Source organism: Carettochelys insculpta, chromosome 12 (genome assembly GCF_033958435.1).
Source record: "Carettochelys insculpta isolate YL-2023 chromosome 12, ASM3395843v1, whole genome shotgun sequence".
Lineage (NCBI taxonomy): Eukaryota > Metazoa > Chordata > Testudines > Carettochelyidae > Carettochelys > Carettochelys insculpta.
The window spans coordinates 20,546,263-20,571,277 of record NC_134148.1 but is presented as its reverse complement, the minus strand read 5'-3'; the positions used below and the strand labels follow the sequence as shown (position 1 = coordinate 20,571,277).

General features: G+C 41.1%; 1 protein-coding gene across 2 annotated transcripts in view; it reads left to right on the top strand.

Moving 5' to 3' along the window:
- Positions 1-25,015, top strand: part of UNC13C (unc-13 homolog C) — a 425,720-nt gene that overhangs the window by 291,772 nt on the left and 108,933 nt on the right. For both annotated transcript variants that reach the window (XM_075006542.1, XM_075006543.1), the window contains one exon: positions 23,536-23,662. In XM_075006542.1, coding sequence (XP_074862643.1) covers positions 23,536-23,662 — 127 coding nt within the window. The remainder of the gene's footprint in view (positions 1-23,535; positions 23,663-25,015) is intronic.

The window sequence follows — 25,015 nt, the reverse complement described above, 5'->3', positions numbered from 1 at the left end:
CAAATATTTTGGGTGTTTTCTACATTTCCAGGTATATTGATTTCAATTACAACACAATAAAAAGTCTATAATGATCACGTTATTTTGATTACAAATATTTACACTGTAAAGAATAAAAGATTGTATTTTTCAATTCATCTCATGCATGAACTCCAGTGCAATCTCTTTATCATAAAAGTTGAATTTACTAATATAGAATTATATACCAAAAACCTGCATTCAAAAATAAAAACATGTAAAATTATAGAGCTCACAAGTCCCCACATCCCTACTTCTTTTTCAGCTAGTCACTCAGATGAACAATTTTGGTTACAATTTGAAGGAGACAGTGTTGCCCACTTCTTGTTGACAATGTCATCTGAAAGTGAGAATGGGCATTCACATGGCACTGTTGTACCTGGCATTGCCAGATATTTTTGCTCCAGAGGCACTTAAGAGTCATATATCCCTTCATGCTTCAGTGACCATTCCAAAGGACATGTGTCTATGCTGATGGAAGTTTCTGCTTGATAATTATCCAAAGGAGTGCATGTTCATTTCCATCATCTGAGTCAGATGCCACCAGCAGAAGATTAATTTTTTCTAATGTTTTGGGTTCTGTAGTTTCCAGATCAGAGTGATGCTCTTTTAAGACTTCTGAAGCCTCGCTCCACACCTTGTCTCTCTCTGATTTTGAATGGTACTTCAGACTGTTAGATCTTAGTCGGGTGCTGTAGATATCTTTAGAAATTTCACATTGGTACCTTCTTCACCTTTTGTCAAATCTACAGTGAAAATGTTCTTAAAATGAACCTGTGTTGGTCAATAGTCTGTGACTTCTATATCATGAAATATATGGCAGAATATGGGTAAAACAGAGCAGTATACATACAAGTGTCCCTCAAGGAGTTCAGTCACAAATTTAATTAGTGTTATTTTTAATGAGCATCATCAGTATGGAAGCATGTCCCCTGGAACAGTGGCTGAAACATGAAGGGGCACACAAATGTTTAATATACCTGGTTGTAAGTAGCTTGCAGTGCCAGTTAGAAAGTGCCATACAAATGTCCATTCTCATTTTTGGTGACTTTGTAAAAAGGACATAGCTTCACTACGGGCTGGATCAACATGCAACGATTGATCCAATGGAGGTCGATTTAAATTGATCGCCGGGTGCTCTCCTGTCAACTCCAGTACTGCACCAAAATGAGAAGAATAAATGGAGTCAATGGGAGAGCAACAGCTGTCAATTTCTTGCAGTAAAAATGCTGCAGTAAGCAGACCTAAGTATATCATCTTCATCTACATTATTTACGTAGTCAAGTTGCATAACTAAGGTCAGTGGCACACAGCGATGTAGACAAGGCCGAATAAGAAACAGCATCTCCAGTTAAAGTAAATAAACTTTTGTTTGTTGTAACGACTGGCAAAATAAAAAGAATGGAGTGGACTTGTAGAGTCTAAAATTTTACAGTTATTCCTTTGTAGTATGGTTATGTCTCCCAAAAATTCTACATTTGTAAGTTTCATGTTCACAGTAAAAAGTTTGAACTTCAGTATATGCATGAGGCAAATGGGAAAATATTTTATTTATCAGTTTCATTGCAAGCATTTTAATCAAAAATAATGAAAGTGAGTATTGTACACTTTGTATTTTGTGTTTTAATTGAAATCAATAATTGAAAATGTAGAAAAAAACCCAAAATATTTAATACATTTCAATTGGTAATCTATTTTTAACAGTACAATGAATCATGATTAATTTATGAATTAATTGCATGAGTTAAGTGCAATTAATCAAAAGCCCAAATATAGCTGTCTTTTGTGATGTTATTTTGTGTTGTGTTCGTATCAGATCATTAGTTAAGCAAGTTTGGTCTGCACTGGGAGTTGGAAAAGAGACCCCCTAAGAAAGAGAGACCCTTAAAAAATGGTCTGGTGCTGCAGGAAGTGGTATGGGTGATTCACGAAGTAGTGCAACTCAATCCTGATCCAATACCCAGCAAAGGTTTTAAAGTGCTCTTTGCTGATGGAGATACGGTCTTTCAGAGAAGAGTGAAAGTCAGCCTCTTGGTACTTATGCTCATTAAAGACCCCATGGCAGATACAAGGACTCAGAATAATGTTCACTCTTTCTTTATAGGAAAACTCTGCAGGTTGTAGGCTTATCCTTGATATTTTCCAGCTCTTAATCTCGGAGTGGCGGGGGAGGGTGTTCCCCCATTGGATACACTACAATCTGAGGATTTGATTCTCCTCTTATTGAAACCAACAGGATTTTTGCCTTGAATCCAATGAGATTATGAATAGGCCCATAAGTATGGTCACACTTAATATCTCCATTTTGTATCATTAAAATGCATTGCATTCTGGTGTCCCAGCCCAGCCTTTCAAGTTAATGTAGGCTACCATCTGTTCTCATTTAGGCTATGTCTAACGTGAGAAGCCTTTGTCGACAAAAGTCACTGTTGGAAGGGATTTCCAAGCAAATCTTCTGTCAACAGATTGTGTCTACGCATAAAAACAGCTCAAAAGAGCAATCTGCTCTGTCTACATAGAGCAGCCAGACTGCCTGGCCTTCTCTCAACAGAATGGCTGACCAGAAGCTCTGCAAACGAGGCTGGTTGGTATACCAGAAGCCCTGTCTGTTAACAAAGGGGCCCCGGCACATCTACACAGCTGCATTGTTGACAGAACACTGTTAAGAGAGGTGTTATACCTGAACAGGGAGAGGTATAAAGCTGCTGGCAGATGTTCCAGGTTTTGTTGACAAAGTACATTTTGCATGTAGACTTCCTGAGTTTTTTTCCCAACAAAAGCCCAGTTTTGCCTGGAAAAGCCTCTTGTGCAGACATAGCCTTAGACCCTAGACCAGCTACAGCAACCTCTGTGTGATCCAGGTTAATGTTAGTCTCCTTAAGCAACACAATCATATCTTTCTGCCCTAAAGTTGCAGTTTGCATTTTTTGTTTTGTTTGGACATCAAACCTGGAGATAATGATAATCCCACATCATTTGTAAGTAAAAGTCTGGCGCTAATAAATATCAGATTGGCCTGACTCATAAGTCTTTTCTAGGCATTTACTCTTTATACATATTCATATACGCACTGCCGTCAGAATGGTAATAATGACTGGAGATGGTTGGGTAGGTGGGAGAAGGAGGTGATGACATAACATACTGGAAAAAGTGACAACTTTCCAGAAAATACTGTGCATTAAGTCACTATGCTGCACATAGAGGACTGCTTTAAAATCTAGTATTTATATAATTAGTGTACACTATTTTTCTTCCTTCAAATTAATAACATTTAGCTCCTGTATGGTACGAAAAGAGTTGTGCAACCACTGACAAATTAGTTCCACACCAGTTCTAATTCTCTTTGTGGTGCAGGGAACTTTGAAACAGTTTCATTTGTAGAATTGGTTGAATTTCTCTTTCTAAACATTTAATTCATAGTCTTTCGCTTTTTTTCCCTCCTCACACTTCGTCTGCGGACCCAGTTGTGTTTTTCAGGACTGTGGGAGTTTTTTTTGTACCTAGTATTCCTTTCAAAGTATTGTGTATTCGTAGTGAAATCCTGTGTTCCTGATGTCAGTGGGGCCAGAATTTCACCCTTACTCTATGATTGGTAACCTGTCGCACAAGGTATGGTTTCTACTCCCTGAATGGATGAAGACCAATGCGTGAAGACAGTTTGAATTTGGAAACCATTTTCAGTACATACTTCTGTTTGTCCACCTCTGTTTCAAGCACATTTTCCAAACACTTTTACCTTTACTTTTAAATAAAATAGCTCAGTCCTGGATTCCAAAGCAAATTAGTCTGTCAGAGAAATTACAGGTTGAGCCTCTCTAGTCTGGCACCCTCGGGACCTGACCAGTGCAGAAAGAGAGAATTTGCCAGACAGCAGGAGGCTGATATTGTCTAGCAGCATTACCAACACTTCCACTGCTTACTGGGCTCTTCAAAGACATTTAGAGGTAAATTGAAGCTCAATAGCAGCACAGAACACTGAGAGCCAGGACTGGTGGCTTTAAACTAATTTTGTGAGACCACTGGAAACTTGGCCACACACATCTGGCTCACTAAAATCATGCTGGATTATGGATGTTGCTGGATGAGAGAGCGCCAGACTAGGGAGGCTCAACCTGTACTATTGTTATTATTATTTAATAATTTTGTGATACCCAGATGCCCAGTCATTGTTGTGCTCGGGCCTTATAAACACTTGCCTAGAACAGCTTACAGTCCAAAATGTACGAAATGATGGGAAGAGGACAAGCATCAGATATCTACAATTTGTGGCCCCTTGTGTGGACTTTCTGTTTGCCTTGTTCAGTATTAATCTAGCATATAGAGAAGAGTCTTCTTCCTCACACTGCTTCTCAGAATAATTATTGTTGATATCATGGCCCAACTGAATTTAGAAGGGGAAGATAGCAGTTTATGGAGAACATTCCAATGTGAAGGACAGATGGGGAGAAAGCACAAAAACTAGACCTGTATTCACAGAGGTTTTATAGAGGATTTCAAAACTTGGTTTCTTTCTGATTTGGAATAAAAGCCACAGAACATAAGCAGCAAATCTCTGCGTAAGGGAATACATCCCTGAATCCACAGCAGTCAACATGGTGGGCTGACCGAGACAAGCAGCATGGAAGCCTGGGAGTTCAGAATCTGTGGCTGTTTGACAACACTCTGCTGAGGAGCCAGGCATGCAAGCTGGCAAGAATCCAGACCAGTTTCAAAGCCTGCCTGGGTTATGTCAGCCTTTTGATGAAATCAAAGTATCAGTATCAAACATTTCAATTTCAACAAAGCATCTAATGCTGACAGAAAAGGATTAGCTGGAATTTTTCTGACCAGCTCTAATAAAGACCTTTAGCAGAGGTGCAGGCTGGAATCATGAGGGTAGGGACTGGGAGGGATGTGATTAAAGACAAGAATAGATCAGTAGGGGGGATAGATTTCTGAAAAGTCTTGAAAATTGGGTAATCAAACTTCAATCTGGTGTGGTGAAAGAAGAGACTCAGACAGGGAATATAGTACAGCCATGAGAAGCAAAGAAGATGATTATATCAGTTGTGTTATGTGTCGGTCATGTATTTGTATGGTATATGATTCTGTACTGCTATAAGCACTGTGAAATCACTAGAATGCAGCACCTCTAAGAAGTTCATGCTTCTTTATTTCTGATTGATGGGGATTATATGGGTACTGCCAAATGGTCCTGAAACAACACTATACATCGGTGGACACCTGATTTCATTATTTAGGTTTAAAGGATTAAGCTGTCATTCATCATAGTGCTGTATTGTCCCAGCATTGCTTATTTAAAGCTTTAGCCTTATGTAATCTCTTTTTAACCACTGCATATTAATTTTGTTATGAAACATTACTTCAAGCTTTCACATACTCAGGCACTGATGGAAAATCATGCGTGTATGCGCTTTCAATGCAAATTGCCTCTTTGAGGACAAGACTGTCACTTGCCCTAATGCAGTTACACAGGGAAATAAAACAGTAAACCATCCCCTCTTCATGCCTTGCCCAGATCGGCACATTGCCCAGAATAGTGGAGATCAGGCTTCATGTGGCCAATAATGTCCTCTACCATAAGTGAGGAGAGAGGACGTCCCAGTGTACCAGCAGAGATGACTTAGCACAAGGTCAGAGGGGATTATACTACACAAGGAAAAGAGTTGTAACAAACTACACCTCTGACAAAACCAGTGAAGGAGCACCTGGGTGTGTCATAGCCACATGCTATCCCATACCTCTCAGTTCAACTTCTTTCCCAAGACTAATCTTGGGAGATTGCAACTATGTGGCATAAGCTCAGTCTAGACCTGTGAAATTTGCATCAGATACCTTTCAACATTGGGGTTGGAATCAGAAACCAATGAGGAGACACATTTGTGTAGAATATAGCCATAAGGTTTAAACATTATTAAATTGAACACAAGACAACACTCCAGGGCAAAAGCACTGGAAAGGCATGGAGACAAATACTCATTTATAATCAACACATTCTCAACTCAGCCTGATAAATTTTATCTGCTGCATTTCTCCATCCTGGGTTCTCCATCAAACCCTCCCATACAAGGTGCATCAAAAGTTGTTTTTCCAAAAACACAGAAGAAATTATATTGTAAAATAAAGAAATAAATGACTCTAACATAAAATAATCTTGAACTTCCTACCAAGGTGGTTAAGAGGAGAACCAGAAAAGACATGGGTGTTACACTGCGCCTCAAGTGGCAATAACGTCTATCACAAAAAAGTATACACAGTACACACACACACACACACACACACGCACACACACAGAATACACACATACATTGTGACTACATCTAAGCTAGAAGCATCTGTTGACAGTAATGTCTGTCGACAGAATTGCATTGACAGAAACTCTGTCTACAGAGAGCAGCCAGAATGCCCTGCCCTCTGTCGACAGAATGGCTGGCCAGAAGCTATGCAAACAGGGCTGCCTGGGGAACCGGAAGCACTCTCTGTCAACAGAATTGTCTATACTGCACTTCAGTTGACAAAACCCTGTCGACAGAATCATTATTCTTCAAATTATCAAGAGATAACACTGTCAAGACAAATGCAGAGTTCTGTCGAGACCCCTTCTGTCAACAAAACACTCTAGTGTAGACACAGCCTGTTAGTAAATGTGGATACAATTACGGTAGCTTTGTGTCCTATTATCTAACTTCTGAAATTATCTTTGTTGATTTGGTATGCTTTTTGTTTCCTGTATTTCCCACTAATGTAATTGTTTTCTGGCAAGAACAAAATAATAGAATAGTCTATGACTTGAAGTAAACTTAAAGCAAAACTAGAATCCTTCTCTGCTGTAGTCAGTGAATTAGAATTAGAAGAAATTAGAATATTCTAGAAAAAGCTGATGTTAAAGATTTATTACATTTTAATGTAGTAGTCAGCATAAATTAATGAGTGTTATTTGCTAATGCAAGAAATGCAAAAATACTAACTTTTTAGAAATATAGTTGATTATACTTTCCTGTCATGTTTTATTGTCTCAAAATTTCCATTCTTTTCTTGGTGAGGCAATACTCAATTGTACATTTGTATATCCTCATATTTAACATCATTTAAACAACAAAACAATAAGGACAATTTTGCATCCCAAGTTGTGTCCTTTGCAGAGTGTGTAACACTGCAGAGAAAAAGAGTACTTTGTATCAGAAGAGATTTCTCTGACTTCAGCTTGCTAATTGGTAAATGAACCCTGTGAAAAGGCTGCAGGGTGGACTGGGCAAAGTTGGAAAGCATCTGAAGCTGGTTAGTCTGTTGAAAGTCTGCTGCAAGAGAGAGGCTGCTGGTGGGACAGGGGAAGGGGAAGCATGGGTACCTGAGCTGTCGGGAGAATTTTGCCTGGTGTTTCTTTATGTTCTAGAGTAACCCTATAATTTGTTGTTCCAGACTGGAGGGGGCTTTCAAAACACCCTTGCAAGGAAAGGGGTCTTGACTGCTTCATTATTTTCAGCCTTGGAAAAGGTTTGGACAGTTGTTTTCTGTCTGCCCAACTTGTTTTAGGTGCATTCTGTGGTGACACAGACCCCAGAAATTTTGGTTCCAGGAAATGGTATAAGGAAAGCAGGAGAGGGTTTTTGAGACTTCAACCTTCTCTCAAACCCCAGAAGAGGGGCTTGAACCTGCAGGAAGTGCTGGGATTGAGGGGCAAACGGGTGACTCTCAAAAGTATTAGAAAATCTGTGAAGTCTCATGCCAGCACTGCAGTAGAAGACCTGTGCTATCTCTGGAAGGGGTTAATTTTTAGTTTGAAAGAGACACATTCTTCCAGCATCAGTACAGTCAAAAAATGTGAGATGTAATGGTAACTGCAACAGGTTGTTTGTCATAGACAATATTCTTATTTTTTTCCATGGCCTATTCGTATGAGACTCAACAGTACTGTTAACAGGAAAAGTACATCATGCCTGTCCTTGAAAGCACATACTTGGTCCCCATTTTAGTCAATGAAAACCAGGCATATCTGAGGCCAGAATTTTGTCTTTTGCTGTTGGCTGAAATACGTTCTTTAAATATTTTTGACTAGCTAAGCTTTTTTGTAGCACACACTGTTTCACTCTAAAGCTATGTATGAAAACAGAAGGGATACTGAAGCTGACCATATTAACCTGTTTACAATATTGGAAGGTTTTCTCTTTATTTGAACAGCAAGTTGGGTAAAGTCATGCTGAACTGGATTAGCATCTGTTTTGCAACCATGCATGTTCTTTTCAGTCTGATGTACAGTTACACTCTGTCTCTCCAGAGATATGCTGTTTTCAGTACTGGTAGCATTTGATGCAATATTGAAGAAGACATCTTCTGAGTTTGATAGTGAGGTACATTTTTAGGAAGTATAGAAGGGCTTTGGAAGTGCAGCTCCATTAGTCTTGTGAAGGTATCAAAGTTCCTCTGCCTCAAAGGAGGTAATTTTTCAAATGCTTTATTTTTACTTCTCTATTGTAGAAATATGCCAAATAATGAAAATAAATAGTGGCAAATGCACAATGCTGCTGGAAAAGAAAACTATTATATCATTGATAGCATGTTTGTATAACTTTGTTCATAGGCTCTTGTAGCCTTAAGAAAAATATATAATGAAAAAATCAGTATTCTGCTGCCTTAAAGTTCCCATTTAACAGGAAATATCCCCTTTTGAAACTAGTATACTTGTCTAATATATGTCAGGGACTGAACTAGCCTACGTCCTACCCAGAGATCAGGGAATTGTGAAGAATCCTTAATGACCTTTGCCACACAAGTAGGGTAGAAGATCCGGCCCTCAGTCTCTATTTAGGGAGAAAAGATGACATTGTGGCTATGGTACAGTGCTGGGAATCAGACCTAGATTCCTTACTAGTTTCTTTGTACATATTTTTTAAATCTAAGTTGTTGAGTCTCTTTGCCTCAGTTTCTGCATCTGCAGAAATGAAGATTGTAATATTTAATTGGTTTTGTGAGTTATTGTGAGGCTGAATTCATTAACATTTTTTGAAGCATTCAAAGATGTTTGGATGACAACTCCTATAGCGATGCAAAGTTGTGTTGCTGTTTTTATTTCAAAGTGTAACACTCGTGGAAGGTGGGAAGAATACATTTTGAGAAGTTTGGCCCCTTTCCCTCTCTGCCCCCTGCCATCAATTTTCTGCCTCCCAGTAGTCCTGTGCCCTGACTCAGTGGTCCACTGTCCCCCAACACCAGCCCAGCTCTGCCCCTCCTTGTTCCTGTGCCATTTTCAGCTCCATCCGCCTTCCCCCCACAGCTCATCTGTGTCCGCTTCAGTCCTGACCCCTCTTTGTCTCGCTAGCCCACCTTTGTCCCCCAGTGGTCCTGTGCCCCGCAACACTTGGCTCGTTTCTCCTTGCCTACCTTTGCCCCGACCCCTCTGCTCTCTTCCTTTCCCAGCCCTGTTCTTCCTCCCTGCTCAGTCCTTGCTCTCCAGAGTCCTGTGTCCAGCTCTGTCCCAGAGCTTGGCTCCTTCTTTCTTCTGCCAACACGGCTCTCCCTTCTGTTCCCAGTTAGAACCTCTGTGACCCCCTCCCACCCTGCAGCTCCATGGAACCAAGCTCCAAGCTCCCCAGAGTACTACCACACTGCTACAGCAGCACTATTTAAAAAGACTCAGGCAGCGACAGCCCTGGGCCCCCTGAAATCCACTGGGCCCCAGAGCAATTGCCCCCATTGTCCCCCCTCTGTTGATGGGCCTGCTTCACGTTGCTTTAGTATGCGAAGTTCAGAAAAAGTATAGTAGGTAATGGGAACTGCTTGGGAAAGTTTAGATTCTGTGGCCAGAATGTTGTTACCCAAATTGAAATTTGGCTAAGGCATGACTGCTAACTTCCTTATGCTAGTGAAAGTGCCCTAGGATTGTCAGTGGACCTGGCTTTACATTTCATGAAAAAACAACAGCTCTAGGCCAGTTTGCCCCTTGACATCCTGCTTGGGCATTGCTTCCATACTGACTCAGGGAAAGAGCACCAACTGCTCAATCAGCATCATTCTTTGGAGCACCCCTTGAGGCTCTCTCATTCTATCACTGACCTAGAGGAGCCATGCTTAGCTAATATTTTCTGACAAGAGCACAGCCAAAGCCATGAAACAGAATGTTTTGGAAAAAAGCAGGCCCTTTATATTTTAGTGTCAAAATATTTGCAGTTGATACTCTTGAGAGTGGTCTGCATGTAACGGACTGCAAATAAATCTGCAACAGTCTCAATATAGTAAAGCATATTGCATGAATTTAAATGGCAGATTTTTCCCATAATTAATCCAGACTGAACTGCTCAGTCTCAGTCCAGACACATCGTTTCCATTTTGACAAACTAGATTTATAGTATTTAGCCTTTACTCCATTGATATGCCAATCAATAGTTTCCCCCAACTGATTATCAAAGGCTATGGTTACACTGGCAAGTTTTGCGGAAAAAAAACAGTTTAGTCAACAAAACTGATGGAATGTCCACACACAAAATGCGTTTTGTTGACAGTATATTGACAAGAGTTGGCACTTCCGCCGACAACCTGCTGCCTCTCCCAGATGAGTAAGAGCACCTTTTGTCAACAGGTTCTGTTGACAAAAAAGCTGAGTGGATGCTCTAGGGGGCCTTCTCTCGACAGACAGGACATCCAGGACAATGGGCAGTCCTGTCTGCCGTGCTTCCCGATGCTGTTCTGTTTGGACAGCGGCGGCTGTCCTGCTTCTCTGTTGACATAGCAGAGTACTCTTCCGATGGGCTTTTGTGTGTGGCTGCACTCTGTTGACAGAAGTTTTGTGGGGAAGTCTCTTCCGACAGTGACTTCGGTCTGCAGAGAACTGTAGTGTAACCGTAGTCTAGGTGTATTAATTTGATATACATATCACATGTGCCTTGTCATTTTTGTTCATCTCTGAAGCTTCATTTTTGCATTTTAAAGGCTAGAGTTACAAGCAGTTTGACAAGTTTCATTATTTGTTTGATATTTATACATGTTTGTAAACCTAAACTAATGGAAAAATATCTCCCAGTCCCTTTGGGAGTTGATACAGAAAAATGACAGTTGTCTTTGTGCTCTCTGTTCAAGAGGAAATGAAATATTCTTTTAAACAGACCAGTCTGAGATCCTTTATGCAATTGATTTGTGATTGGCTACTAAAGCAGTGGCTAGAATACTTCTGTGAAAAAATCTTCTGGGTCTGAGCTTGTCTAGCTGACAGGGAAAATTAGAGTTGAACAGAATTCCAAATTAATTATATAAAATCCTGTTTGATTTTTAAATTTGTGATGTCTACAAAAGGTCTTAGAGTTTCACATCATTTTCTCATTTTTTATCAACTGAGGCATATCAAAAGCTGTGCACCCATTTAGTATTCATTTAATATCCCATTCTAAAAAAAAACCCAATTTCCTTAAAGTTAAAAGAGAAGTGAGCTATTTTTGCAGCAAATAGGGTATTGTTCCAATTTAGTAAACAGTTCATGTAATATTTCCTTTGTGTCATATGCCTCATTGAACAAGGCTGCTTAACACAGTGTCATTTCAGCATCATAACCTAAACACTTTCAAAATATAAACTCATTAAGATCTGCACAATGGAAGTTGTATTGCAGTCTCATTTAGCTATGGAAAATACCCTAGACTCTTTCCTTAGCAATCTAGCACCAGAGAAATGATCACTTGATTTATAATGCATAGCTTCCCATATCTGGAATATCTGTGCCATGAATACATTTAAAGCAGTAATAGAAGCTCTTCCCACAGTACTCAAATATCCTGGGGCCCAATTATCCCATTAGTTATGCACATGTAATTCACACGAAAGTCAACAGGTGTGTTCTACATGGGGTAGCAGAATGTTGAGACACTTATATTTGCATCTTTCATCCTGTTATGCTTAAGATGGGTGCAAATTTAAAAACCCTGAAAAGGGAAAACATCCCAACTTTCTTCCAAAACTTCAACCCAGCTATAGACCCAGCTGTCAGAGGAGCTGGGCACCTCGGAGGTTTGTCAGCTAGGTTCTTCTGAAGATCAAGTTCATTAGGTAGGCATTATTATTAGAATTATCATTTGAATTTTCATTGTGTTGGGGGGGAAGGAACTGAGCACTGAGGAAAAAAATCCTTATCTTGGATCTCTTACAACCTGTGTAAACTCCAACATGCAGTAAAACAGGATGTTGTAAACTGTGCTACAGCTACATTTCAGGCTAAGTGCATCAGTTCTGCTGTGGCTGGAGGAGAATGAGTCTTTGCCTGGCTGCAGATTGGCAATGAAGCTGCTTCATTGTCACTATTGTAATCCCACTGTTTCTGGAACCCACTTTTTCAGAGCCCCTATTGGATCATTGGGCTACATAGTATCAACTCTACCAGCCCTTCCCCAACACATCTCCTGTTCTGCTCCTACTCTGCCCATCAAACTCAGCCATACAGGGTGAACTGGCACATAGCGCACCTGCAAGTGTTTGCTAAATCCTTAAACACCCCTATGCAGTGGAAGTCCACTAGCATACGCTCCTCAATGGCTATGGAGAATGGGATGAAGCTTGCCCTGTTGGATTAGTTGCTAAATATAATGTCACCATGCCAATATGTGTGTGTGTGTGTGTGTATGTATATGTATATTAGTGTATTTGATGTGGCTTTTCAGTTTCAAGATACCCATTCTTGTCTGGCTACTGGATGCTTTGAGAGAGTCTATCCGCATCCTTCACCATACAGGATCTTGGAAGGTATCTCCAGTTCCTGTTCTCCAGTAACAGGTGTTTTTGAGGGAGTACTCGTAGCCCCCCTCCTATTAGCAACATGTGTTAGTGCTGAGTCCAGTACTGCAAATCTGGAAAAGGAATATAGGTATTGGGACAAGTCTACCAGGGAAGATCTAAAAGGAGCAATACAATCACCAGAAAGGGAGAATTAATGAAAGCTTCAAAAAAAAACACTTCTGGGTTGATTTTTGATTTGTGCCACTTCTTTTATGGGGCAAAGCTTAGCCTAGTTCATCTATGATATCATATGTCAAATGTGCCATCTCTTTGCCCAGTGGGGACTCCCTTCACTTCATGTGCTTGTTCAGCAGCTTTCTGGCTGATACTCAGAGACAAACAGGGTTTTGGACCTTCTCCAGGTTGCCATCAGGAAGCAATGGCGGAAATTTCCAGTGAGAATATGCCTGGCTCCTGCTTGGGGATTCAAGGCAAAAGTTTTCTTGCACCTTTTTCTGCCTTTGAGCACCCAGACAAGGCTAGTCACTGGTGAGCCTACAGATTTAGTTATTTCCTTATGCTCATGATAATTTTAGTCCCAAATTAAATTGGCTCCAGCTGGCATCTCTTGCATAAATATTCCACAATGTCTAAACATTGTTGTTTCATCTGTTACAAAAGCTACAAAGGAAACTTGTACAGCAGATGCTACAAAATTCATCAAACTTGTAATTTTCAAAATATTTGTTTTTGGTTTTTTTTACCATTAAATCTGTGTCCCAGTTTTGCATGAGAAACCACAACTCTCAAAGTAGTTTTATTGTTCATGTTGTAGTCCTTTCCTTTATTGGATTTGCAAATATTATCAGACAATAATAGGGATACTTGACCAAATCTATAATCCCAATTATATAAGTATTCAGGCAGCATATGGGTGTTGCATCACCATACTTCTACCCTTTATTTTTATTGTAGTACTAATTGCAAAGCCACTCAGACTTTGTAAATAGCAATGACAGCTGAGTCAAAAATTAGTATCCATGCCATGAATCACATAAAATCATAGTTTGTAAAATATATCAGGGAGGTATTGTATTGACTTTGAAGCCCATTAGTGCTTAAGCAGCATCTGAAGGCAATGTGTGATGCTTCAAAATATTTATTTGGAAATGAGAAGGAAAAACCAGAAACGTAAAAGGTAAAAGAGTGCGCTCTTCAGCAGATCGGATTTTTTTAAAATTACTGCCACTGCACAAGACATTAATAAACCTTTTGTAGCAATTTGAGCTTTCGTTACCCAGGAGCCCGTTCTGGTTTCCAGCGCTCTGGATCAGAGTTACATGATTACAGCATTAGCTCTGAGTTTCTACACAAGGGCATAAGTGATCTCAGAAGGTCAGGCTGAGGGCTGTTGTCTTGCGGATTGAAAATGGGAAGGAATCACAAGCAGTGTGATGTATTTGTCCCATGGAGTGAGGGCTGTGCTGTAGAACATCATATGGTCTTTTATTCTCGTCTCCATCCCCATCATTTAGAATTGTCACTATCAGCAATAGAACAATGCACAGAAAATAACTTACTAAGAAGCAGAATAGCAGAAAATATTGTGGGATTTTAAATGCATCATCTCAGACCGTCCCCACTCGGTGTTGTACCTTACTGTCATTAGCTATACCAGTTTACCATGAACCAACAAAAGTTTAACCTATTGTCTATCATATATAACTTCATATTCTTTTATTAGGTGGAATGCAAAAATATAAATTTGAGGCTATATATGAAGTTTTATTATTTTCCAGTTCCTGTTGCCATTATTAACTTACTGGAACTGTATCAATGGGAAAAAGCGATGATCAGCAAATTGACAGATCATTTTAAATAGAGGGGCTGATCTAAACAGCACTGAAAGTCCTCCTTAAATGGACACGTTTTGAGTGATCTCACAATGGGGATTGATAACATCACTGAATTCAAGGTTTTGCAGCTCATTCCAAATATTGCTTTGAGGGATCACAAACTGTTGCAAGTAATTTAATCCCATTGTTTTTCAGGCAAAGGGAAATCTGTTTAAAGACTTCTCTGCTCCCCAAAAATGGCTTTCATGAGGACTTTTCTTAGGTATACCTGCTAATAAAGTTTAATTTAGATTGCCCAGTGCTTTCCAGGTTAAGCTCTTGTTTAGAGTCATTTAGCCAAACTTCAATTTTAGTCTAAAATTACCTATATTTGCTCTCTGCCTCAGGTGGAATGACCTTTTGATGTTGCAGCAAAAATGGTTCAGCTGTTTATGTCAACAAGATTAGGCTGTCGTAACCTAGGTGCTGCTCTAATTTGTATCAGTTGGCTGTGATCCCCTGGGGACTGTATACCAGCCTGGGATAGCCAGTGGGCAATATTCTCCAGCCACCCTGTACAAGTGGCTGCCAGGAGGAGAGCTAATGGACCCAGCAACATCAGCACTATGCCCAAATAAGTGACTGAACTGTCAGAGTTGCTACACATGTATAACCACCATTGAAGGTGTCAGGAGTTCAGCATTTCTAAGAATCAGACTGTTTATTTAGGTTTCTGTATGCGGATGTAAGTGAAAAATTGAAATTTCTGGTCATAAATAGTTAATATCTATACGAGTACAGAGCATGTGACTAAATATACACCAGTTGCATATACTGGCTTCAATAAAGGTTGCACCTCCCTCATCCAGCACTCTTGAGACTGGTCACAAGGGAATGTGCTGCATGAAGGGAGGTCCACTGGCTCCAGCCACTCCAGCCTGCTGCCTCTCCCTGCCACCAGCTCCATGCTCCACTGTCCCACTATGGCTGGCCCTTGGCTCCTGCCAGGCTGATGTCACTGGCCCCAACCCCACACGTGGGCGGCTGCCAGACGTGAAGGCTGGCTCCAGCCCCTGCCAGGATGCCAGCTGCAACGCTGGTTGACCTCGATTCACAGATATTTTCCCCACATATACACAGGAATAATGTACCATTAGCACTACTGGGAAGTATATATGTCACCCTTACAGATCTCCGTGAATGAATATACCGCCCTGCTAGAACCATTTTGCAGCACTTCTGAAACAACAAGGTGAAGAGCATTGGCTTCCACTCAAAAGACCCAATTTGTTTTGACTCAAAAATAAAATGAGCATGACATTCCTATTGTGATCCCCATTGGACTTGGTTGCAACTATAAAAACACTGCAGTTGGCCAGTTTAGATCAAGACAGGCTTGGCACTATAAGAGCAGATACTTCAGAACATGACTGAGCTTTATTGGAAGAAATTATACTGTGGCATCAGTTTCCATTACAACTCACTTGTAGGCCCTGGGCACTCAGGCTCTCACTTTTATCATAGCAGGTACTATGGGCAATGGTAAAACAGTAGTGTTAAGAAGCCAGGAGAAGTGTCTTCTTTTTGGAGTCTGTGGAATGTTTGTTTATGTGCTGCTGCATGTAATTCAATAGCAAGTCATATCTGTTGAGATTGGTGTGCAATGTCTTAAGACTTAAGTTTAAAAATATAGAGAAAAAGAACTTCAATTATTCAAGAGTGATCTTTTGTATTCATTCTTACTGCACTGCATTTTAGGTCTGAATTTCAATAACTAACTACAAATGGAAAGTATTGCAAAGATTGTCCAGAGTTAGCAAAAACTCATTTCCAACACTAGAACGTGAATCTGTGTAGTTTTAAATATCATTACAAACTTTGAGTAGCGTTTTGAATGACCCATCAAGTATGAAATGCTTTAATGAGAATGTTGCTATTAAATTTAGAAATGTCTCTTTATTTCTGTACTTTGGGGCTAGAGTATGGGTTTGGTGTTGTATCTTTTGATAAGGGTTTAAACACTATGGCGGTGTGGAAACGTTGTGGACAATTAAGGCAACTGTAACATGCTGAGGACTAGTTTTCCTCACGAGAACTCTCTTTTCTGACAGGATGCTCCTTCATCCAGAGTATTATTGTGAAGACAAAGCATAAAGGGCTCTCTGCGCTAGTATTTGGTATTGGGGGGGAGAATTTCTCATCATTGCACAACCATGGAGCAGAGATGGGAGCATGAGAGTAGGCAAGAGCAGGTGTTTTTATTTCACCAGCATACAGAGCTGGTGTGAGCAGAATAGACAGATATTGTGATGAAAACACCTACGCTGTGTCTATACAAATCCTGACAGTGATAATGCAGTGGTGGCAGGTTTCCAGCAGTATTCTAGTAAAATTTAGATGACTGGATTTGAAGGGTCGGTTTAGATCAGCACCCATATTTTTATAAGCATTCAAATGTTGATGAGCAGTCTCTGAACAGTTGGACTGACAAATCATAATCACCCATTATTATAACTATCCCTTGTGACTATAGAGTCAAATGGTAGGTGTGCTTGGCCCTATACAAAAAAAAAAAAAAAAAGGATAAGTCCCTTCTGTGAGTAGTTTATAAATCTAAGATCTGCATTGTGCCGGATAGCCACAGCCCTATCTACGGGGTAGTCTATTAAGGTGGCCTACCATGATCAGAAAACTCAGGGAAGTATCATGCAAAATATACCTCATACTCCATGGTGCCCCAAAATATGTTGTTATCTGCATCATCTTTGACTGTGTCTGCACTTGAATTCCTCTTTCCAAAGAGGAATGCAAATGAGGGAAACTGAAAATGCAAATGACACGGATTTACATATCTTGTGCTTCATTTTCATAAGCTCTTTTCAGAAGAGACTCTTTCAAAAGAAAAAAGCAGTGTAGATGGGATTCTTTCAAAAATAAACCCCATCTTCAAAAGAACCCTTCTTCCTGAAACAAAATGGGAAGAAGGGTTCTTTTGAAGATGGGGTTTATTTTCGAAAGAGCTCTGTCCACACTGCTTTTTTTTTTTTTTTTTGCTTTTGAAAGAATCTCTTCCGAAAAGAGATTATGCAAATGAAGCATGAGATATGTAAATCTGTGCCTCAACTGCCTTTTCGATTTCCCTCATTTGCATTCTTCTTTCAAAAGAGGAATGCAAGTGTAAACACAGCCTTTAAGAACAGTGCAGCCTCCTTCTGTGTACCTGACCTGCTAAGTAGGTCTGGCAAAGAGTAAAGAGGACATGACCCCAACTTTTCCCAGTCTTCTTTTCCACAGTGTTCATCCCTGGCATACACAGGAGTCTCTACACTCTTGCACAGGGTTTGTTATTGTCTCTGGACTCTGACTCTCTGGATGCTACATAACGTCTTCTCCCATACCCTGTGTACTAGAGACAATCCAGCCCCAATTTGGACATGGTGTAGCCTTAGCATAGGCAAACAAAAGGATTAAGGATAATGAGATTAACTCCATATCAGACAGGAGATTAATTGCTCATGTAATATACATGTAGTGTTAGTTCCCCTTTTATGTTAATTCCATTGTCTGAGAAGTGGGGAGAAGCAGCAAAGTACTGGCTTTTGATTGTGGGATAAACACGGCTGCACGGCGCATGGACCCAGGGAGTTCATTTCCGGACCCAGGGAGTTCATTTCCAGTCCCAGGAGGCAGCGTGAGAGAGCAAGCAGAGTAGTGGGAGACAGTGAAAGAAATGAGCTGCAATATATGAGATGTACAGCCACTGAGTGGCCATTATCCCACCTAACCTTCCTTTAGCAGGTTTACAAATTATGCTAATTCTCCTCAAGGTCTACAGGACTCTTCCACCTTCTCCATCTCCCACACGATGGCTGTTTATACACAGGCCACTTCCTTTGGAATTTTTGGGAAGAAGGGGCCTCTGGAAGAAGCATGTCCTTCCGGAAGCCTCTCCCCACCCCCGGGTGCCACACTTCTACACAGCAGTTTGGAGTCCAGAAGAATGGTCTTCCAGACTCCAAATCACATGAGGTTATGCTAATGAGGTGTGGGGAATTTGCATCCGTGCCTCATTAGCATTTTTCGCTCCATGTATTAGCTTGCCACTTCCTAAGGAAGTGGCCTGTGTAGAAATGGCCTATCTGTCTATCCTGACCAGGTTCACAAGAGGTTCAGTGGACAGTGCTGTGTTCCAGTCTGTTTTAATTGAATCAAGGCAACACTTTACTCAAAGGCTACAGCTACACTAGCAAGTTTTTTCGGCAAACCCAGAGTTTTTTGAACAAAACTCATCGCACGTCCACACAAAGTGTGTTTTATCGACAGTCTGTCGACAAAACTCAACCCTTCTGCCAACAACCTTATGCCTCTCCCATATGAAGAAGAGCGCCTTTGTCGACAGAATCTGTCAACAATAAATTTGTATGTATGCTCTGGGGGGCCTTCTGCCAATCGGCAGGGCTCCCAGGACACTGGGCAGCCCTGTCTGCTGTGCTTCTGGTTGGCTGTTCTGTCAAGAGAGCAGCCTCGCAGTTCAGCTGCTCTGTTGACAGAGTGGATCGCATTTTGATGCGCTTTAGTGAATGGCTGCACTCTGTTGGCAGATGTTTTATCAGAAAATCTCTTCTAGTATAGCCATAGCCACAGTGATGTGATACCTCTGTGTTAGCAGCAACATGTCCCATCCCCTGACAAGTAAAATACATATACTCAGGCATTAACTGGGTTCACTACAGTATATTTGTCATATAATAATCCATGGTGTGTATTTTGTAATCAGTTTGCGATCTCAAATGGTAGTTATTGAAGCTGCTCGAGGTTCTTGGGTTGAAATAAAAGCAAACAGCTTGTCCCCTCTCAACCTGTAAAATAGCTCATGTTTTTCTGCTTTTAGTATGACCTGACAATCAAGCTATTACATAGAAGAGAGTTTAATTAGGTTTCTTAACAAAAGATACCACTGGAGAAAACCATAATGAGATGAAAAAATAAACTCTTCACTGTAAGTGTTTATAATTGAAATTGTCCAGTGGACAATTTTATATGCATAGGACCCAATCAAATAATTTGCAAAGGAAACTACTTTAATTATATTGTGGAAGCTTGTCCATAAATTTTGACAGGGCAAGAATTTTTGGTGTGTTACTTCTTTAGGAATAGATGAAGCTGAATAAAGTTTTTTATATTTATATATATATATATATATGTGTGTGTGTGTGTGTGTGTGTGTATATATATATATATGTATATTTTTTTCAAGATATAAGTTAGCTTTAATGTATTTTAATAAATGGAAATTTATTTTCTACCTCGGGGACCATCTATATAGAGAGCAATGGGCCTAAAGCTTGAAATTTGGTGAAGTTTAGATCTAGGACCAGCTTTACAAAGCTATTTAGATGAAAATAGGTTTCAGTGGTGGTTAGGTGCCTCAGTAGGATACACAAAGCAAGTTAGGTTCCTATTTGCATTTGAAATGCCTTGCATACTTTTATAAATCTGCCCCTTCCCTCCCCCCCACCTGCAACTTTACCGCCAGCCACATCTCCATACTGGGATTGGTTTAACACCGTAAGTCTGCCCATATACAAATGTTAGGGAAGTTTGGATCTATGTCCATGCTTTTTGCCTTAGACCCATTTCTGTCTGTACCTAATCTCAGCAACAAAGATTGGTGAACATGGAACCATTGCCAATCTGTTGGTATAATTTCCCTTCAGTGCCTGCCAAGGTGTTTTCATAGCATATGTCCCACTGAATCTGAAGATTTTTTTTCCTTTGGTTGGGTGATGGGCTTCTGTGGGCTTCCATTCCCAGTGCTCTCTGAAAAATTGAATTAAAATTCAAAGTGTTTTGTTGGTGCAATGATGTGTCAGTGAAGTATCTTCGTGGACCTTTGTGAATATACAAGAAAAGGCAAACTGAGTTCTCTTCACAAATAGGTTTCCCCCCACCCCATTCAGTTAGGACAGGGGAAAGCAAACATGCTTTACCACTTTATGTGACCATCTTCGCCAATGAGTACTCTGATAGAAGGGTGACAAACTTGATACCTAGGGGGTAACTTGCAATCAGGTGTTGAACTATTGGAAAGTCGATTATGAGTAAATTCCTGACCAGGTCGGTATTTTTAGCCTAGTTTTGAGCACAAACTGTAGCTGTTACTGACATCAGTGGGGAGAATTCCATGTTTATCAAGTCAGTCAAAATTTTGTTATTTGTAAGAATAAAACACTCATCCCTCATTTAACAAGTACTCTGCTCACGAGTACTCACTAAAACAAGGGACACGCATACTTACAATTGTTTGCTATGCGAGTGAACTTCCCCGCTTATACGAGCCAGCCGCAGGTCCCTAGCCAGGGAGTGGGGAGACCTGCTGCCCCGTGGCTAGCTCAGCTCCAGCCACAGCATCCCTGGCCAGAGTGCAGGGAGACCCGCAGGGCCTGCTCCCAACATTCCCCCTGTGGCAACTCCTTGTGCACCCCCCTCACCCGGCTGCCCTGTCCCAACATTCCTCCAGCCCACAACTCCACACGCAACCACCACCAGCCTGGCCCCAACACCCACCCCATCCCATTCCAAGCCCCCCACCCCCTGCCCCCTGCACTGCCCCCCCCAGGTACCTCTGCTGAAGCCAGGAGGAACAAGCCCCCCCCCCCCCCCCCCCGACCTGAGCTGCCTGCAGGTTTTAACCCTCCCTCCCGCTCATGGCCCCAAACTGTCCCCAGCCTTTAATGCCCTCCCAACCCCATGTTTGCTTACCTTTCAACAGCAGCGCCATCTGCTACCACTCCAAGCACTTGGAACCAATCAGAGACTTGTACACGTATTTTAATAGGAATTTAGTGTCCCTCTTATGAGTTTTTGCCTATGACCAAAAAGTTGTGCTCGTACCACAAGGGGTGAGTGTATAAGGCTTTTAGGAAGTGCTTTTTTGTTTTAAAAAAAGAAAGAGAGGAGCCAGTATGCAGCCAATTCTCCCCCACCCCCGCACTGCCAATCTTCCCACGGCTGAGATGCCGGCACTCATTGCCAGCAAGTACCAGCTCAAAAAAAGCACTGCTTTTTAGAAATACGTTATGCCTAACTAATGGAAAATAGTATTTTTTCCTTCAACTACATGATCTGTTTTAAATAACGTAATTTTGATGAAGCATCCTTTACCATCCTTGTGGTAAAATATTCATAGCATTGAAGGTTTGACTCATTTACATTCCAAAGATGAAATTGTATATAAAATTATTACACAACCATTTGAGAAATTAATTAAATGTTTTATTTTGTGAATTTAATGAATTTTTAAATCTTAGTTGTCAAAATTAAATATGCACTAGATCTGGCTACCAAATAAATGTTAACGAATTGTTTAAACTCTACTGGAGCGTGGGAAACTAACAGTTATGTTCTAATCAATTTTGCATATCATGGTTGGGTTAATGTAAGCACTAAAATCACAGCAAAGGTCAAGAGGGGAGGTGGTGTTGCCCCTCAGGAGTTGGTGGATCTCCCTGTAATGGGGCAGCTGGTGGGTCCTGCCCCTGACCTCCAGATGGCATCCTGAGCCCTGACATAGCCCTGCTGGAGCTCTTTCAGCTTTGCCCACACCTGTTCCATGGTGCAGGAGGGGGTGGCCCTGTGCCACCAGGGTGGTGGCCAGCTGGGCATTGGCAGGTGTATTGCACCTCTTTGCCAAGGGGTTCAAGAGGGTCTCCTCATTGGTACACAAGCTGATTAAGTCTTGTACCTTGGGCCCAGTCCAGGACGGGACCTGGAGTTTTGTTTCCTCCCCTGGCTCCTGGGACCCCTCTGGCTGCTCCCTAGAGGGTCCTGGCGGTAGCATGCTGGCTGGCTTGCTGCCATATAGCTGGCATCAGTGGGAAGGAGTGACTCTGAGGCATGGAGCAGACAGCATGCTGCTGGGTGGCTTCCCCACTCTCAGCTTCCTACTAAAGTGTGTCCGGGGCTCCCTGCACCCTTAAGAATGGCTGGAGGCAGGGATCATAGATTTGTGATTGCTGTGGACAAAGCATCCCTCTGGGGCAGCTGGCCAGCACCATGGAGAACTTTTCTGTCAACAGAAGGCCCCCTAGAATGTCTACACTGGCTTTCTGTCAACAAGGTCTTTCAAGAGAGGCATTCTGCCTCATCGGGGAATGGCAGAACGGTGTTGACAGAAGTGCTGCATTCTGTCAATTTACTGGCAACAGAACACATCTGTAGTGTGGACACTCCTGGATTATGTGGATTTGGTGGCCAAAACACCAGTTTTGTCGACAAACTCTACTGTAGACGTAGCCTATAAGTGAAATCTCTTCAGAGTAACACTGTTAATTTTTTAGATTTTTCAAGTCGTTAAGGTGAGCTATTATTTTCATTTGTTTACTACTACTTTTCCTGTGCACTTCATACCAGTATAAGATAAATCAGAATAATGGGAGAGACTATTAGACATAGACATTAGCCATAGACTGTTAGAATATTATTGCTTTTTTATTGAATCTTTATTATTCACTTTTTCAGCAAGACACTATAGCTTTCTATAGACTCTGAAAGCATTCTCTTTACTTCACAAACAGGCCAATGGGCCTGAGTAGGAGGGAATGAACCTGCAACCTTAGGGACTAAAACCATATGCCTCTACAGCATGAGCATGTCAGCTAAGATGCCTCTCAGCTAAAGCTGTAAGACACACTACAGCCTCCTTTGTCAGTGGACTCAGTGCTTCTGGGTTTATATACGTGAGCAACATTTCAGTGATAGAGGCATTTTGCTTAACTTGTGGCCTGATAATTTTCCAGGCGTTCTGACAACCCACAGCTGAAACTGTGGGTGCTGAACTCCTCTGAGAAATAAGACCACTTGCCCTTAGCTGCAAGCACTATATAATTTATTTCACAAGTATTATTAATGTTAGAAAGTACATTGAGACCTGGGAATGTTGTTTACAGAGAGAGCTTTATTAAATGTTTTTATTTTCTCTATTGAATAGAACATGAAAAGCAGCGGTTATGCAAGAGCACAGATTATATGAATTTGCACTTCAAAGTGAAATGGTTTTATAATGAGTACGTACGAGAACTCCCAGCCTTTCAGGATGCAGTGCCTGAGTATTCACTGTAAGTAGTGGGGAGAATGTCCCCTGAGTTCTTCCCCTGCTTCTTAAATTTTATTTTCTTTAAATATTTATCCATTATAACATGAAAAGCAGAGTGCATTTAAGTTCAGCAGCACTAATAACTCTCCTCTGTACTCTGCACATATTTCTCCTTTCATTCTTTATTACGAAGAAAGACTTATACCAGATATTTTAAAAATTGTTAATCATTTCACATTAATGTGTTTATTTAACAATTGCATTTCATGGGAAGGTTTTGCAAATGGCAAAATCTTAGGATCAGAGGATCCCAGGGGAAGGCAGAAAAGGGGGATATGGCAACAGTATTAGTTATGTCATTACACTCATTTCATGCCAGAACCTTTAAGAAATAAGATACGGCTGGAATGGGCAATAAGACCAATAACAGTTTTATTTCATAGGACTAATTCTGTTGCTTCTTTTTTTCTTCTCTCTTGCTGCAATTAATTCATGCACTTGATCCCATGCCCTATTGTCATTTGCATTCCTATGTCTTCTGATTTTTAAAATTCCAGTGACTTGCTTCAGATCATTTTGGGTATGTCATCGATTTCACAGACCTAAAACCAATCCAGCTCATAAAATATACCCTAGCTCAGGTTTTATCCACATAATACAACCTTCTGATTGTATCTGCATGCATCTGATGAAGTGAGTCTGTGCTCACGAAAGCTCATGCTCAAAACTTTTCTGTTAGTCTATAAGGTGCCACAGGACCCTTCGTTGATAATACAACCTGTAGTTCATTCCATTATTAGTAAGGATCTGAACGTACTCTAAGAAACCAAACAAAATAAATACCAAAAAGCAACGGTATCCATCTTGGTAAAGGATGCTTTCTAATTATCAGATGAGAGACACTCACACACGCATTAACCTTGATCCATTCATGATATCCCCAATCCTAGTTGGTTGGGTGGCAACTGAGGGGAAATAAATCAACCTCTTCCACCACATAGAAATTCCTTAGAAACAATAGTACAGCTTCACAGTGTTTCCTCTAACTTTTTCCATTCCTGGGCAAAATAAATATTATGTGCACCAAGGCACGTGTGGATGAGCCCCATCAGCAGAAACATATGCTGCTGGCTGAGGGGACTGTGGGCTCTGCTAATCAGCCGGGTGGCAAGTGAATCTCTCCTAGGCAGCCGCATACAGGGAACACTACAGTCTCATTACCTTTGCTATTGAGAACCCCTGCCCCTGCATTGCAAGGACTTTGTGTACAGCCACAGCCTGAAAGCTCCTTAGTATGATCCCAAGTGTTTCCAGGAGGAAAGGCTCACCCAGAGCTAGAACTGTTTGCATCCCGTAGTTCCCCCAGGAGCCACAT